The sequence below is a fragment of the Cyprinodon variegatus genome, unplaced genomic scaffold (genome assembly GCF_000732505.1).
Source record: "Cyprinodon variegatus isolate N-32 unplaced genomic scaffold, C_variegatus-1.0 Scaffold143, whole genome shotgun sequence".
NCBI classification, from domain to species: Eukaryota; Metazoa; Chordata; class Actinopteri; order Cyprinodontiformes; family Cyprinodontidae; genus Cyprinodon; species Cyprinodon variegatus.
Window position 1 is genome coordinate 452,686 of NW_015150596.1, and position 17,500 is coordinate 470,185.

The following is a 17,500-nucleotide window of genomic DNA, read 5'->3' on the forward strand; positions in this document are numbered from 1 at the left end:
ATTCCAGAGCCTCGGTGCCACTGCCATAAAGGCACGATCACCTTTAGATTTTAGTCTGGTTTTAGGCTATCTAAATGCAGTAATGGAAACAGCATAATATAAAAAATGAAGAGATAAATCAGCTAAATTGTGTCAGTTTGTCTAAAGAAGTACAATGTCTGTAAGAAGTACCAATGTTCTCAGATCTCACTTATATTCTCCTGGACCCCTGAGGTACAGTCTGCATATCCTGCTGAATCAAACCCCTACAGATCCACACTACCTCAATCTTTTACCTACGTTACATACTTACCCCTATAAAGCCAAACGTATTATATGTGATACATGAGTTTTTGAGCCCTCCACATGACAGTGTAAAAGATTTTCCCCTGAAAAACCCAATGTATACAATTATATACATGCAGTACATAGATCATCCACCAGGTGGTAGTAATCTGCTCACTAGAGGGCTTTCCAGCCATGCTACAAGACTGCCATAAACTTTGCAGAAGAACTTTGCCAATTTTGAAAACGTTATGGTAAGAAAAAAATGTAATTTTTTTTGTGAAACCTCAATAGGAACAGTTACTGGGTTGATGCAATGTGAAATTACTTAATATTTCATAATCTATGGTTTAGTAAAACTGTGTTAAAAAAGACGTATCAAATTTGATACAGCAGGTGTATAAGGTCATGTAACCATAAATCAGTCAATTGTCATTATATTGTATTTCATGCATTATAAATAAAATCAAGCAACATACAGTCTTTTTGTTTTTCAAGTAAACTAATTAAAATTTTAAATTACATTTCTTGGTCAATTCAGAGCAAAAAAAATTGTATAAGCAAATTGCTGTACCATGATGATTGATGACTAATTGGGTGGTGCAATGGTATGATGGAGAGCAACTTCGATTTACTTACTGATTTTCATTAAAAACTCACCATTTCAAATGAAAAATACACAATAATCTGGTAAAAAAATAGTGTCTAAGATGATTATAGATGGGAATTCAAGTGACATGAAGCAGCTCTGGGAAGACGATGAGGAGGAATGGGGTCATACTGCAAAGATTGGTGAAAGCCCAGATAGTAGTGATGATGAGGAAGAGGAAAACCCAGGTGGTAATGATGATGATGATGAAGGACCAGAAGTCCCAGAAGAGGACACAACACCAAAGCAGTTGGCAAGGGGCAAAGTAAAAAAGAGGGAGTATCGGTTGAGAAGAAAACAATTTGAACCTCCATCTGTAGAGTTTGTGGAATGTGTTGACGAAGACTCTGATGAGAGACTTGACTAGACACCATATATGTATTTCAAAGATTTTGTGAGTGAGGAAATGCTACAGGAAATTGCAGAAGAAACTAACTTGTACAGTGCGGAGGATCCGCTACAGAAGAGACCTGGAAAAACTGCAGCCCAGGCAGAAAGCCCTGCCCCTTCAAAGGTTTCAGGCTTCTGTTGGCACCGCCTTCATAAGCGCAGGAAAGGTCAAAAAGTGTGGCAGACCACTGTCCTCTTGCCAACCCCTCCCCGGAAGAGGAAACCCCCTGAGCTGCCCCTTGATGTGAGAAAAGATGGCCTTCATCATTTCCCAACATGGGCAACCCGACAGAGATGCAAGCACTGTGTAGGCCACCTTGCCCATGTGTACTGTGAGAAATGCAGAGTGCATCTTTGTCTGAACAAGGACAGAAACTGTTTTCAAGCCTACCATCACTCAAAATTAGAAAGTGTGTCAACCGTAAAATGAGTAAAAAAGAACTGAAATGTTATGTCTTCCAGACTTCCACCCTGCCAGTTCCATTGCTGCATTGTTTTTGTTGGATTTGTTTGTGTATTTTTTGTTCAAGAAAAAAAAAATCTTTGAGCATTGTAACCCGCTGTATCAAATATGATACAAATTAAAATTCCTATATGGAAATTGATATTTGATTTTTTTTTTGTTTGTTCAGAAGGACTAATAAAGGCTCCAGTTTCAAAGAACTGGAATTTTCTGTCAATTATTTAACGGTTTGAGCTTTACAGGGTTAAATTCACTTCATCTCTCAAGTGAACAAATCAATTATCAGTTGTTATCAAAAAACTCCTTCTCAATCATTCTGCTTTTTCCCCTCAGACCAACCTGAAAGTTCAACTCGCTTCCTGAAGTTCACCGTTTTCAGATTCTTTGTAAGTGAAATGTTAAACCTTCTCTGTGTCTCCTTTTCCAGCGGCCTACAACTAAGAAAGTGTACAATAAAAATATCCATGAAATGATAGAAAAAATATCTTTTACCATTTCATGCTTTTTCCCTGACAGATTTTGAATGGATCAAGGCATCTGACAAATCTACTTCTCTCACTGATCTACTTCTCTTTAACTGATTATAGTTCTTCACAGAATCAGGAACAGAAATGTCCTTTGAACACCCCTGACACACTTTCTTGACTCTCCTCTGGACAGTTTTTCCACTGAAACTGTCACCTCCCTGGTGTTTCCATTTTACAGACAGAAGTCCATCCTTTTGCAGTCATCTCATGTCTCTTTTTGCAGCTAAATTGAGCAAGGTATTTATCGTCTTTGGGAAGCCAAATTACCTCTGCTGGATGGTGCCACATGTAACATTGTGAATGCATGCCGGTTTGTAGAACAGAACAGGGCTGGTGTAGAAATGATCTACATACAGATGGTAACCATTGCCAAGGCTTAGGCCCTCTTGTTGTACTTTCTCAGTCTTTCCCTCATAGATGGAAAAAGTTCCAAGTGTACCTACAACTGGAATAAGCCAAGACAAACAACTTGTGTCAGAACTTGGAGGGCTATTCCTTAATGTACTGCTGGAATTTGATCCTGGCCTTGCTCACCACCATACTCATCCACACATTACAGAGCAACATGCAATCTGCATTTCATCGTAGAGGCGTCTAATCTGGAGAAGTCGCTCATACTGGGGCGTTCCCTTCTTCTGTTGGTTTTCTTCATCAATGTTGGACAGATTAACACAGTAGAAGATAACCTCAGAGCTTTTTGGGCCATGTATTCTCTTGGAAGCTGAAAGTTGAAAGGTGAATTTGTTCTCCACAAGTCAGCTGTTGATAGAACATGCAAAAATCCACAAAAAATATCAGCTGCTAAAAAAATAACAAAGCTCTTTAGCAGTAAGATGAGTCCACTTGAATTTTTTCCTTGCTAAAGTCAATCATTGTGATTGCCATTTTAATTTCAACTCAGTTTATATATAGAGCCAATTCACAACATCTCTTGTCAAATCACTTTACAGAGATAATTCAATCAGATCACACAGTCAGAATGGTTTAAAGTTTTCTATCTATAGAAACGCTGAACCAATATTACGGTATTATCCGATTGAATACAATTATACAGTGATATTGGCTCAAAGTTTTCTATCTAAGGAAAACCAGCGGATTGCATAAACTCTTGAGCAATTCCTCACACCAAGCATGCATGTTGCGACAGTAGAGAGGAAAACTCCCTTTTAACAAGTAGAAATCTCCAGCAGAACCACGCTCACTGTGAGCGGCCATATGCCAAGGCCAACTGCATTCAAAGGGATAGAAGCAGATATACAGAAAGAAGCAGTATCCTAAAGATAACCTTTTACTAGCTCCACAGGTGGCCCCATCCAGGAAACATAGCCAAGCAAACAAGCTCTGAGCCGGTTCCGATGTCAGAGGATGGAAGAGAGCACATACAGTTAGTCATAGTAAGAGAAATAGGACTACTCTAAAAGAACAGGGCAAGCTACAACATCTGTAAACAAAGGTGTTGATTGCAGCAGCGCAGCTGATAATTTTTCTGCGGGATGGTGTCACAGTCAAACAGTTACAGACCAGATGAAGCTACTATGATGAAAAAAAGCAGAGAGAGCATAAACTTAGAGGTTGAACGAAAAATATTGCAGAATGGGAGAAGAGAGAAAGAATGAAGCAGAATAATAAAAATGGCTCCATATGACCTCCAGCACTCTAAGCCTATAGCAGCATAACTATAGAGATAGCTGAAGATAGCCTGAGCCACTCTAAATATACATTTTATCAAAAAGGCCTTGCCTTAAAAGTAGACAAAAACAACCAAAACTGGTTGTTGGTTCCACAGGAGAGGAGCCTGATAACTAAAAGACCTGCCTCTCTTTCTACTTTTAGAAATTCTAGGAACCACAAATAAACTTGCAGACTGAGAGCAAATTGCTCTGTTAGGGAATAATTTTGTACACACAATTTTTTTATTTTTTATTTGTTAAATAATTTTTCTTAATATCCAATTAATTTCTTTCCACTTCATTATTGTGTCCCACTTGTTGATTCTTCACAAATAATAGTTTTATATGTTATATTTGAATCCTGAAGTGTGGCAACAGAGTAGTAATAATAGTAGTCTACAAACACCCTCAAGCAGGAGAATTGAGCAGGTGAAAGAGACCGTGTAAAAACTTTTATAGTTGGTAAATAGAATAAATTAATATATGAAATAAGAGAAATCCAAATTTTCTGACCAAATTGACTTACTATGAATAGTTTTTTTCTTAATTAGATATTAAAATTTGTTGAAAATGTTTTTTAATGTTGTAATGTCACCACTCTCCACCAGAGGAAGTTGTGGGTCATGCTTAAGCAAAGCCTTACTGGTATTTACAAGAGAAGTACAGTAATACCAGAGAGGGTGCTATGGAATGTATGCTAGAGCTTGACATGAATCGATTCAGAGGCCAGTCTGGAATATTTATTTTGTTCAATGGCAACAAGATTCAGAATGTTCTTTATGCTGATCTGTTTGTAAATGCAAACACTCAATATCCTCAACTTTTTTCATAAATAGCCATGCTGTACCATTGACAACTATAAAGCACAAGAGCACAGACCTCTGCCATTCCACTCAGTTCCCTACTGTATATGAGTTTTAAAGAACCGCTTTAAATATTTCTATTCATTATCAAAATAAAATGATCTCCGAGTTGTGCTAAGACACACCTGGAGTAAAAATTTCAGAGGGGTCCATCTATAATTTATTTTTTCATAATCTTGTAAACCAATCAACACACAAACCACTGTTACAAAAAGCATTAGCTCCTTGGTGGAGGTAATAATGGAAAGATACATGACCTGTTACAGCATTCAGTCAGATATCTACATGCTATTCGGCTGAGTACATGTAGGTGTAGATACCCCACTACACGTGTATCCACCTCCTGAAATCAACATGGCCATTCGGTAGGGTAATAAGATAGAGCTGTGACCAAATAAGGTATTATTTGGCAAAACTGACTTTTCTTTATCTCCCCTCTTACCCTTAGGCATATTAAGCATACCCTATTAAGCAATAGGGCTGGGTATTTTTGCTAAAGTCCTGAATCGATTCGATTTTGATTCATGCAGTTATAAATCGATTAATTTCGATTCAATCTGTTTTAACAATAATGAAAATGGTTCAACTGTGTTTCAAAAATACTCATGTATTTTGTCTGTCTAATAAGTGCAAACTTGTTTGTGAAAAGTGACAAAGTGAAGCCTCACTCGAGCAAGCAGACGTGACACAGCAGACATTCATGAGCTGCATTATTTTCAATGCACAAACCATTTTTGCAGCGTTGTCTGTAACAACTACAGGGTGTTTGCTGGTCAGCCCCCATTTGTTAATGTCTTCATTCAGGCTATTGGTATATTTGCAGCTGTCTGGCTTAAAGTAATTTTGAGTGCATCTTTCCTGCTTATTTGAATGTGAACGCCAAGCGGGTCAACAAAAATGTAAAGGAATCTATTCAAAATCGATTGAATTGATTTTTTTTACCCAGCCCTATTAAGCACAACAGGGAGGAGAAATACGTCCTCATCACATTTGCTCTGAGAGATGAGTTCTCTAAACACATGCATTTATCATGCAATACATAATTCACAACACAAAACGGATTAAAGACAGGAAACAGTACTGTGTTTAGACACTGCATAGTCAGATAAAAGTTTATTCACACAATTCTCTCATATAAAAACAAAGCAAGTTCACATCAAAGCATTTAGTATGGATTTATGATATACAACCACATCTCACATAAGGCATTACCCATAAAGCATAATAAAAAAAGAGGTTTAAAATTGTATCTATGAAATTAAAAAAAAAGGAAGAAAAAAACTCTAAAATGTCAAGTTACCCCATTTCTTTGGCACATATCTTTCAATGTCAAAGTTGGCTTGCCTTAATCAAATGAAGGGCCATTGCATATGATGCAAATCACAATAGAAGCTCACAAATCATTGTTATAACAGTTACTGTCAGGAAGGCACGCCATGCGCGGCTGTTGGAAAAGCAACTGCAGAATGGCAGTCCTGGCAACTAAAGCTAAATTTAGCAGATCTGTAGTCTATATTTTATTTATCTATGTGAAAGTGATTGATAAATGATACACAAAACATTACGCTTCAGGTTTGAATGGTATCGATAAACATGATGCACTAGGTTTTTTTGTCCTTTTGAAAGATAACACTGACCCCCATCTTAAGCCTTTTTTTAGCCTCCCTTACTGTCCTTCACAGAGCAATGATGCTTCTGCTGCCATGGTGAACTGTATAAAGTTCCAGCTGGGGACTTTTTGGATGACAGTTTTACCTTATTCAGGTCTGAGTAGTAATCAGCAGATTATATAATAAAAATGTATCTTTCCCTTTTCAATTAAATCCCTAGAAATGAAGACCTCCCATCATTTTTGGTCTTTAAAGCCTTTTACCAATAGCACTTAGTTTCATGCACTTTTGGGATGGTTAAATAAAACTTCTAAATCAACAAGACAAAAACAGGGATATTTACAGTAATACACTGTCAACTTCTGATGCATTCATTTTCAGTTAAACTCAAAAATAACACCTCAACCAAAAGAATCACAACAGTATTTTCTCCTATTCGTTATTGACCTAAAGGGGGGAAAAAATATTTGTCAAATCAGAATTATATATTACCCATAAAGCTGTTTACTTAAGTATAATCAATAGTATGTTTTAGCAACATTAGGAATAAATGCTGCTTTACTCCTTGAAAAAAAAGGTAAAATATTTATTTTTCCCTAATCAAACTTATTGTACAAAGATTTACATACCAACTCAAGGCTGGTCCTCCTTAATACTTTAAAAGAAACATTTATAATATTATTTCTGCCAATTTATCCTTTCAAAAGATATCCGACACAGGATCAATGTAAAAAATCTTCCTTACAGTCCACTCAGCTCCTGGTATTTATGATTCCCGATCGCAACATAAACATAGCTAATTAAAATGGTGTTGGTTCAGTTTTCCTTTCTGGTAATGTCTGTTTGAGTCTTTCCCCTCAGGTCTGTTTCTTAATTTAAAATCTAAATTTAATTTAAAAACTGTGACAAATGTGGCACACAAATTTGCTGCCAGAAAATAAGCTGAATTTAGTTGAATACATAAAACAAAAAATATATTAGATCTTTTTTTTTTTTTTTTTTTTTTTTATACCATACATAATTTAAAAAAAAAAAGTGTTTAAAAGGCCAAGGAAAACGTTAAAAAAGTTAAACTAAACAACCAGTGACTGGTAAAGTCTTCCCAAATTGAACAAGTTACATTCTTTCTGTAGTGTATTCACCAGTGCCATATTGCATGAATACATGAGAGAACAACAGGCAGGAAAGAGAAACTTTTAGAAAAGGTTAAAATCTTGAGTCTGTGGAGTTCCTGTGGAACGTTGGCAACCAAATAAAGTGCTTAGAGTCATTGTTTCAAAAGCTGGGCTCCACAAAACAGTATGCTACTCTGACTAATGAAGACATTACACTCAAAGAGACTTGGCTGGAATTAAAATGTTACATCTTCACCATTTTTAGCCCTCTGCTGTTCCCTGCTGCTGCTCCTCACATCATCCTGGTCTTTAAATGTTTGTTTCCCTTTTGATCCAATCTCTGAGCTTGGTGACGCGGGAGTAGACTCCAGGCTTATCCCGACGTGCACAGCCCACACCCCAGCTCACAATGCCAGCTTGAAACCACTTCCCGCTTTCCTCGAAACAAACCAGGGGCCCTCCAGAGTCTCCCTAGAAAGCATAACATGTATCAGTGTAAAATAATTAGATTGGGTATGGATGTGAGGGCACAGTGATTACAGAGATATGAAAATGGATTTTTCTATTTTTTAAATGTTTTCTATGGAAAATTTTGCTTCATCTCACCTGGCATGCATCAACTCCTCCTGCCAGGAATCCGCTGCAGAACATCCTGGATGTAAGCCGCCCACCCAAGACCTCATTGCATATGTTATCATTGATGATTTTCACAGATGCCTTCTGCAGGACGATCTGCACACCACCTTGGTGAGCAGAAACAGAGAGGTCATCAGCTCTTACCATGTTACCCTCTCTTAATTTCCAAAGCTAAGTTAAAAGGCCTTAATGTCCTAGATTAGAGGGAGCTAACAAAGCTTAGGGGACTTTCTAAGAGCGAGAGTCCATGTTGAGTTAAAGATTGGAAAGGAAACTTAAGTGACTCAAGAATCAGGAGGTTTGATTTTGAGACCATTATTAAAGTTTTTTGTTTTTTTCCTTTATCCTTTTGACAAACACATGCAGCTCAAAATGTAATATATATGACACCGACATTAGTTTAAAGAAATTTTCAAAAAGAAGAATGTACATTATTAGTAGACATCCATAAACTATAACCCTCTAAAGAAAAAAAAAAAGAAAACACAAAAACATATTAGATATTAAAAAAACGAGTCTTTCAAACAAAAGTATGCACATGAAAATGTAGCATGTAGTATGTAGAAAAAGTCTAACTTGTGCTAAAAGAGACAATGGTGGCGGGATGTGGTGGCCTAGTGGTTAGGCCGTAGGGCTTGGAATCCTGAGTCTGCGACAGTCCCACAGACTGCCACTCTGGGTGTCTGAGCAAAGAGCCTCAACCTCAAACTGCTCCCTGGGCACCGCAAATGGCAGCCCACTGCTCCGCAAGGGGATGGGTTAAATGCAGAGAGTGAATTTTGTTGCACTGTACTTGTGACAGGTATGGACAATAAAAACACAGGAATTATGGGGGACAACTGAGTCACTTGTCCTTACCTCCACCTATGTCCAGAAGCATTTTTTTTTTTTTACCTTTTAATGTTTGCAAAGAAATCCAGTTTTATATGTAAAGGTATAGTGGAGGATGTTCTTTTTCCATCATCAAAATAAGTGGTCCTAATTGTCAATCATTCTGGTAATATGTTTATGTAAGGCCATTCTACATGCTCATTCTCAGTTAGCTGCCTTTTGCGCATGCGCACTTTTATGTGGTGAGCTATGGTTTCAGCCAGTCACTGAAGCTTGCCTCGCTCACCGCGGTTCTTTGAAAATTGCGTATGAGAAGAAGAGAAAGGCCTCAGAAGAGAGAAACAGGACCACAGTGTTTTAGGAAGATTCTTAATGCGATGGCATACTCTGAAATAACAGGCCGGGCTTTCCACTGATGCCTCGGTTGCCAAATTTTTAATCGACAGGTTAACATTTTCACTGCAGCACACACACACATACAAGAATGTCATGATGTTTTAATGTACCAGTAGTCTTATTTGCGGGGAAACTGTTTATGTATAAATATGGATAAGATGAAATCCATCCAAGCGACCATCTTATTGCATCCCTGCACCTCATGGAGGAGAAATGGGCTCTCACACGGGTTTAATAGGCTTTCACTCTCGGGAGCGGGTAGAGTAATGGTCATTTAACTAACGACCATTACTTATTATTACACTTGATTTGAATGACATATTAATTAACTACAAGCTCCAGTTCTAATTATTAATAGGTTCATAATCTGCTGGTAAAGTTGCACAACACATCTCGCCAAGATTATAATTAGGACAGATAAGATTAGGAGGCAGCAGCAAAGTATTTCATGTTAGAAGGCCGGGAAAAGAAACGGGGGCAAAATAATAGTATGCACAAGTGTATACACAATTTTGTTTACACTTGTGTGTACAAAATGACAATAAAATCTGTCTAAGTCTAAAAAGTCCAGAAAGAAGTGAGATGGAGATGAAAAATATAAACTAGGAAGTGCAACAAAGACAAAGATAATAACTACTTTTTAAAGGTACAATAATAACTAGAACAAGGACTATCACCATAAATCAGATGATTAAAGCCAAATACCTCCTTCCCGTGCTGCGCCCCAGCCTGTGATCCAGCAGGACATTCCCGGAGGAAAGACGTGAGAGGATGAGGGGAGGCAGATTGGTTGGATGGTGTTGCTGAACTCCAGAGGCTCATTGAGCTCTAGCAGAGCAATGTCGTAGTCAAAGGTCATCGAGTTGTAAAATTCATGGATGATTATCCTCTTCAATTTACGCATCTGAGCTTCCTCCGGATTGAACTGAGAATGCAAACCACTGTAAGTAACCCAGTTGTTTGCGAGACCATGCCTGTAGAAACAGAGAAATTAAGATTATTTTATTATAGTGCCTTGTAAAAATATTAATCTTCTTTATAAATTCTAAACATTCTGTCTCAACTCTCTACCCAAGTTTTAAATATTAGGCAGCGTAACAAGACAGCAGATTTTTTTTCTTTCCTTGGATTTGTCCACAACTGACCTGTGTGCTGTGTTACTTGATATTTAAGAAGATATTCTTAAACTTAAAAAACCTCAGATCTTTATAGAAAAACTTGAACAAAGGCCTCATGTATAAAACGTTGCCGAGCAAAAAAAAGAAAAGAAAAAAACATGCAGCCATTGTTAAAAAATGTTAACAATTTGATCCATTCTAGCTTCCTCAACACCCTTTGTGAGGATGAATCCAGTTTCCTAACAGAAACCATGGAGTAATATGGCTAACAGGAGAAAAACAAAGTCTGCGCCGGCACAGAATCCACCAATATATGACTGTATACTAGGAGCGATCCTTCATCTCCCAACTAACATAGTCACTAATTCAAGGAGGGAGCCCCGCTCGTAGCATTAATACTGTCAAGCTCTGTATATTGGCCTGAGGAATCATTTAAAAAAACTCATATGCATCAACTTTTTCAGTCACAAAGTCCACGACTTGTCTGGAATACAGATAAATTAATGTTAAATATAAGGTATATTCTCAAAAGGTTTTGGTGGCTTCAAGAAAGCTGTTTTTATTTAGTCCTGGAAGCACTGCTCGTCCTCACCTCCAGCACAGACCCCAGTCTGTCACTGCCCACTGCCCAGCATTGGTGCTTTCTGCATGGGTAGATTTACAGAAAGTCCCGCCAAGTCTGAAATTCATCCAGACACAACTCTAGATGACCCAAAGTGACTCCTTTTTTCAGAGCTTTTTTTGGCACTATAAATTGATTGTCTCTCCAAGGTGATTCAACAGTTGTTCATAGGGAACAATTTAGCATTAGTGATGTTAAGTTTCACCTGTGCTTTTATTGTGAAATACCAGCAGCAAGACCTTGGCAGGAAATTACATGCGTTTACAGGGAAAATGAAGGGTCTGGGAGGTAAACCTGCCCACTGCTATATTCAATACCAGCACAGGAATGACATGTGATGTGATGCAATGACTTTGAATTAGGAACAAGCACAGCACTACCGTCATTTGAGATGGTGACGACATCAACAAAACCAAATCAGTACAAACAATACTGTAGTTTTACCTGCACAAATGAAGGAGCAGTGAAAAATTAGGCTAAATTAATTCAATTCAATTCGGAGCTTAATGGTGGGATAGTTGATCTCTAGGTGACCTAAAAAATAATCCTTAATATCTTAGAAACAGTTGCAAACACAATCTTTTAAAAAAATTTTTTTTCATTTTTACAAATTACCATTTAAAATGCACAAACCTGCACTAAAGAAGTAATAACCATTCAGCCAATTAGTATTTTCACGTCAGTGGGGTGTCAGCTTCACACAGCTGAAACTCCTCCTATCTGATGATGCAGTCCAGGATGTAAACACTGTGCATCTGAAATGCAGGGCGATGAACTCCCCGTGGTGCTCGCAAAAATCACCTTGGCCATGGTGGCCGGCCTGAATACAATATTTCTATTTGTTTTGTTCATGCCATTAAGTGTAAGAGATCCGTTACTCACTCGTTAGAAAATCTGAAACAGTGAGCTGCAGACAAGAGCCACCTATCCGAGATGACTGAGGCGCCACAAGCATGGCCAGATGTCCGGTAGTGAAGGCTGACCTGCCAGGGCCACTCTCCAGTGTCTGCGTTCTGCCCTCCTACGATGCGGTTCAGCTTGTAAGGCCTGGTGCCGCAGTCTTGAATTCAACAGAGATTTGTTACAGAGAAGAAATTCAAAACAGCAAATAATGAGAATACATTAACAGAACATTGACAGATGCCAGTCATTGCCGTCACTGCTCTTGTTCATTAAAATATAATAATACACCTTTAGGCTTAAACATAGGAGATGTAAAATCAAAATATGAAACATGATGCATTTCTCAAGGAAAATTCGAAATAAATTCCCATGGGCTGGGGCTGTTTTTCCTAACAAACAGCCCAACATGCTGCATGACTAAGCAACTATAATCAGTATCACTGACAAGATTAGAGTCAGCTTTGGCAGTCTAAAACAGAAAAAAGAACCCCGGATTGAAAGAACAAGAGATTTTGAGAAATATCTCACCACAGATAGCTTCATCTGAATTATCAGAGCAGTCACTGACACGGTCACATTCAGCATTCACCTTGTTGATGCATTGCCCGCTGGTGCATTTAAAGCTGTAGTCAGAGCACATATTTGGAGCTGCAAAAGGCGGTGAAAAGATAGTGAAAACAAATGTTTAACAGGGCAAATACTGTGCAATCAATGAGAAGTAAATGTGAGGCTCCAATTCAAAATGAGAAGTGATTGAGGAGCAGATTAAAGTGAGCATTGACTGAGATTAAGGCTTAATATGCCCCCTTATTCACAGAAGTGAAAATTTGAAGAAAATTCAAGGAATAAATAAAAAAAAAGAGCACAAAGAAAAAATACTTTGAACTAAGATAGCCCAAAGCGATACATCTCTGTTAAATCCAACAAAACGCTGAGGCTGTACTGTAATTTTTATCAATCTGAAAAAATCATCTTGTAGCAGAAAAAAAAACTGGTTATCCACTTACAGCTTTCGCATGAGGCCTCATCACTTCCATCCTCACAGTCCTTCAAATTATTGCAGATAACGTCTTGGGGAAGACAAACCCCGTTTCCACATTTCCACTCATTTGGCTCACAACCGGCTGTTAAAAAATCAAGTTTAAACGGAAATTATATTGACAGAAAGACAGCAGGCTTGCAGCAAATACATTTTTCAGCATCCATATTCACTTTTCTTGCAAGTATTTTAGGATTTAAAGTGAGATATCTCTGCAGCTAGCCCAAGGATCAGTGACCATACCACATCAACACTAAACATTAGCTTGCTATTGATAATGTAAATCCCTTTATTGTTCCACAATGAGGAAATTTGTTCTCTGCATTTTGACCCACCCCTTGGGGAGCAGTGGGCTGCCATTGTGTGGCACCCAGGCAGCAATAAGGGCTTAAGGGTTTTGCACAGGAACCCAGAGTGGAGGATAAATAGCACTATATTTATCAACATGTAAATTGTTGATCTTTCATTTCAGCTATGTGATAAAATCCCTGTTTGATAGAGAAAGACAAAAGGCCAAAAGCAATGTGGACAACAGTACCAAGACCATATTAGATTCCTTGGTGTATTAGTCGCTTGGTGCTGGCCATGATTAGGCTTTAGAATGAGGTCAGTATGCAACTGCTTTTAGAAATGATCAGAGGCAGTTACAAAGGTACCAAATAGCCATGACTCATTCCTAACCCGAAACTGCTCCTATAAACCACAGACTTTTGCTCAGTTTTTCTGAAGCTATTTCCAGTCAGTTGCTATGACCTAGATAACTGAGAATGTACAGCCATGCTGCTCTAATGTTACTCTAAGCTGAATTCACTACTAGACTTACAGTCGGCTCCACAATGAAACTTTCTGGTTTCAACAAGGACATTTTGTTCAAACTCAAACTAAATGATGGGTGCAGCTAGTGGCTAAGAAAACAATACGACACTTGGTAATAAACTTACAATCACACATAAATTATTTACAATGTATTTGTAACATGAAATTTATTATTTTTGGAAAAACTTCTCAATGCCAACCCCTGGTTCAGTCCGCCTGCTTCACCTCCATCATATAGCCACAGACAACGTTTCATAAACAAAGCAGAGACGGCGAATCAGTGATGTCTGGTAGAGAAGCTGATGTCTAAGAAGACATCCAGTAATGGGAAAGAACTGATTTTTATCTTATAAGCAATTGATAAAAACTCATTGTAATTTAAGAACTAGTTTGAGAATCCCCTTATAGTGATGTTAACATAGCCAGGTGTCAAAGTCAGGACCATAAAATAACTCTGGAACACTGAGGAGAGTAGCATTACTTACTGCAGTGTTTCTCATCACTTCCATCTCCACAGTCGTTCACCCGATCGCAACGCCACATTTTTGGCTTGCATAAACCATTACTGCAGGAAAACTGTTCTTCTGCACAACCTGAAAGAAAATAAATTTCCATAAAAAAACAAATGAACATGAACAAATATATACAAATCTGCATTGACAACAAATAAAAACCATTATGGTCAGTTATTACTTTTCTGACAAGTAAAAATTTAATAGTTTTATAAAATATCAAGGTGCCTGAATTAGACATAAAGGCCAAAAAGAGTAGTTGCTTACAGAGATTACAAAGGATTATAGAAAAGCTTGGTCATATCATTGTCAGACGTGTTAAATTTTAAGATTCCTGGAAGTACAAAAGTATGCATTACATTTGGTAAAGTAAACCTAATTGCTTAACCATAACAACTGAATAATTTATTGGAGGCTTTCATTTTTCTAAGGAGATAAATGTCTATATTTTGGTAATTGAAACCATAAGTTGTGTTTCTGAAGTTTTTGTCAAATGCTGTCTTTGTGACCTAAAGAGTTGACACATATGAGTTATTTTAAATGATTCCTCAGGCCAATATGCAGCGCTTGACACTATCAATGCTCGAGCAGGCCTCCCCTCTTGAAATACCATCTATGAAAGTTGGGAGAAGACGCACTGTTGTTATGTGACCTGGAAGAATATATCGCCGAACCTAGAAGCCTAGCGTGGACCCCAATCAAAAGACATGCAAGGCTGGCCGGCTGAGTGTTTGGTGACTTTTGCGACAGGTATAGCACCCCCTAGTGGTCAAAATTTACATGGTGTGTCCTTAAATTAAGCCTATACTTGCGTGAAACCTAGAGGGTTGCTTTAAGGAGCGAAATAATCTTGCACAATCAACTTACTGCAGCTCTTCTCATCGCTCAAGTCGCCGCAGTCATTCCAGCCATCACACTTTAGTTTTTTTTCGATGCACATGCCATTTCTGCAGGCAAACTTGCCAGGACAAGCTGATCACATGCACAAAAGATAAGATCATAGACAAAAGTGATACAGTCAGTGAGATGAAAGCAACAATGTGTGTACAGCATGTATCAAAAAACAGATCAAACAGAGCTGATGTCAGACAGAAGAGATACTCTTGTCTAACAGCTGCAAATAAAACATAAATACTACAACCATTTGCTCATTAGTCTAACTCCTTTATTTCACTCCTAAGGTTTTCAAGTGGGGATAAATAAACTGTTTTTCCTTGACAGTCCATCCTTTTGTCTTTCAAAGCAAAAAAATTACTACCCATGAAGGCGCTGGCCAATAAAAAATAAGAATTAACTTACGGTCATTAGGATCAAATTCATTGTACTGTGCAAAAAAGCCTTTGTCGGTATAGGACTCATCGGAGTGGAACTTCACCTCAAGAATGTTGGACTCACTGGTCAGAGCCAACGACGATAGTTCTCCACAATATCTGAAACACAGAACCAATAAATTTAAAATGTGACTGGGTTTTAGTACATAATGTGAGGTGACAGAATGTTTGTATTCAGGCAGTGTTTTAGGTTACTCAGTAAAATAATATGACCAGACAGTCAGTTGAACAAGTAGTATTAAATAGGAAGAAATGTAAAACTAACAAACATCTTTTAAAATCCAAATTAAGGGCACTAAAAACTACAATGTCCTACGATGTGTTTGACTCCTAATTAGGCAAAGTGCAAAAATGTATTTCAGGCTCAAAACAGAGTAAGTAAACCATATTAGGACAAAACCTGTGGCGTATACTATTTTATTAAATGATAAACAGATAGTTGGGCTTTTTTTGAGATATATATATATATATATATATATATATATATATATATATATATATATATATATATATATATATATATATATATGTGTGTGTGATGTTACAGTCCGAATCTATATATTTTTAGTGAGTTAAATTCAGTTGTTTATGTAATATAAGCAAGAGCTAATTACATTACCATGTCTATGGCATTTTCAATGTAAATTAGCATTGTGCTGTCCGCTAGCCTACATGAAGTTTTTCTTCTTGCTTTTAGCTCATTTAAGCTATTTGTTTCTCATTAGTGATGTGTAAAGCATATATTGTCATCGCAGGTAGATGTCCACAGTGAGACATAATCTAAAAAAAAAAATATCACAATATACGATTTTTTAAACTATTTATTTGTATGATACAGCTGCAAAGTAGACATAATCTAAAAACAAAAAGCATACTTTATTTTAGATTATGTCTCTCACATTGGACATGCACCTACGATGAAAGATTCAGACCCCCCCCATAATTCAATTATACTTTAAACTTGAAATTGGGATGGATTCTTACCGTTTCCCCATAATTTCCACATAGTCCTTATGACATTTTCTAACATCTACATCAGGCTCCTTCATGCGGAACATCTTGAAAGTCACACGTACTTTTTTCCCTTGAGAGACCTGTTGCAAAAAATTTAAATCAAATACAGGTGAATCATTTGTAAAATTTCTGACCAAGCATTTTACCCAAATGCACAGGGAGCATGCCTATACATCAGTGTGCACCCATTATCAGAGCATGCAGAAGTCTTGAATTTTTATCATAACAACTCTGTGAACTTTCAGTGACACATGTATACAAAAATTGCACTGATTTGTTAGTAACCTCCTTATTTTGGATGACATGCATTATATACATCAGGAAAAAAAATGCAATATTTCTGCACTGTATTCTTTCTTTGCAGTTAGAAATATCACACACTTCTTGTAGTTCTTGACAAGGTTTGAACATGCTGCAGCAGGAGTTTTCTTACCACTCCTCTACACAGATTTTCTCTAAAGGTCTGATTTATAAAACAGTACATAAAATCTAATTTGTTGTACAGTGTGAGCGGTAGCTGCATGCAATGACTGAAAAAAAAAAATAGCACAGTGCATGCCCGGCTTAAGACTTTTCCCGGGATCACAATGTCACAGGATCGGCTTAATGCCCTGGCCATGCTCTCTATGGAGAAGAACCTAACCAAAACCATCCTTACGTCAACCAGTCATTGAGAAATTTGCTTCTCTCAAGGATAGAAGGGCAAAATTTAAGTACAAAAAGTAAACCTG

At 37.5% G+C, this 17,500-nt stretch overlaps 1 protein-coding gene across 1 annotated transcript in view; it reads right to left on the minus strand.

Moving 5' to 3' along the window:
- Positions 1–7,556: 7,556 nt before the first annotated feature.
- LOC107086094 (suppressor of tumorigenicity 14 protein homolog) overlaps positions 7,557–17,500 on the minus strand; it is a 34,610-nt gene continuing 24,666 nt past the window's right edge. The window contains exons 9-18 of the mRNA XM_015376850.1: positions 16,740–16,849; positions 15,724–15,854; positions 15,292–15,396; positions 14,398–14,505; positions 13,065–13,181; positions 12,586–12,705; positions 12,037–12,214; positions 10,120–10,388; positions 8,158–8,294; positions 7,557–8,022 (exon numbers count right to left, since the gene is read on the minus strand). Of these exons, the coding sequence (XP_015232336.1) occupies positions 7,861–8,022; positions 8,158–8,294; positions 10,120–10,388; positions 12,037–12,214; positions 12,586–12,705; positions 13,065–13,181; positions 14,398–14,505; positions 15,292–15,396; positions 15,724–15,854; positions 16,740–16,849 (1,437 nt within the window). The 3' untranslated portion in view covers positions 7,557–7,860. The remainder of the gene's footprint in view (positions 8,023–8,157; positions 8,295–10,119; positions 10,389–12,036; positions 12,215–12,585; positions 12,706–13,064; positions 13,182–14,397; positions 14,506–15,291; positions 15,397–15,723; positions 15,855–16,739; positions 16,850–17,500) is intronic.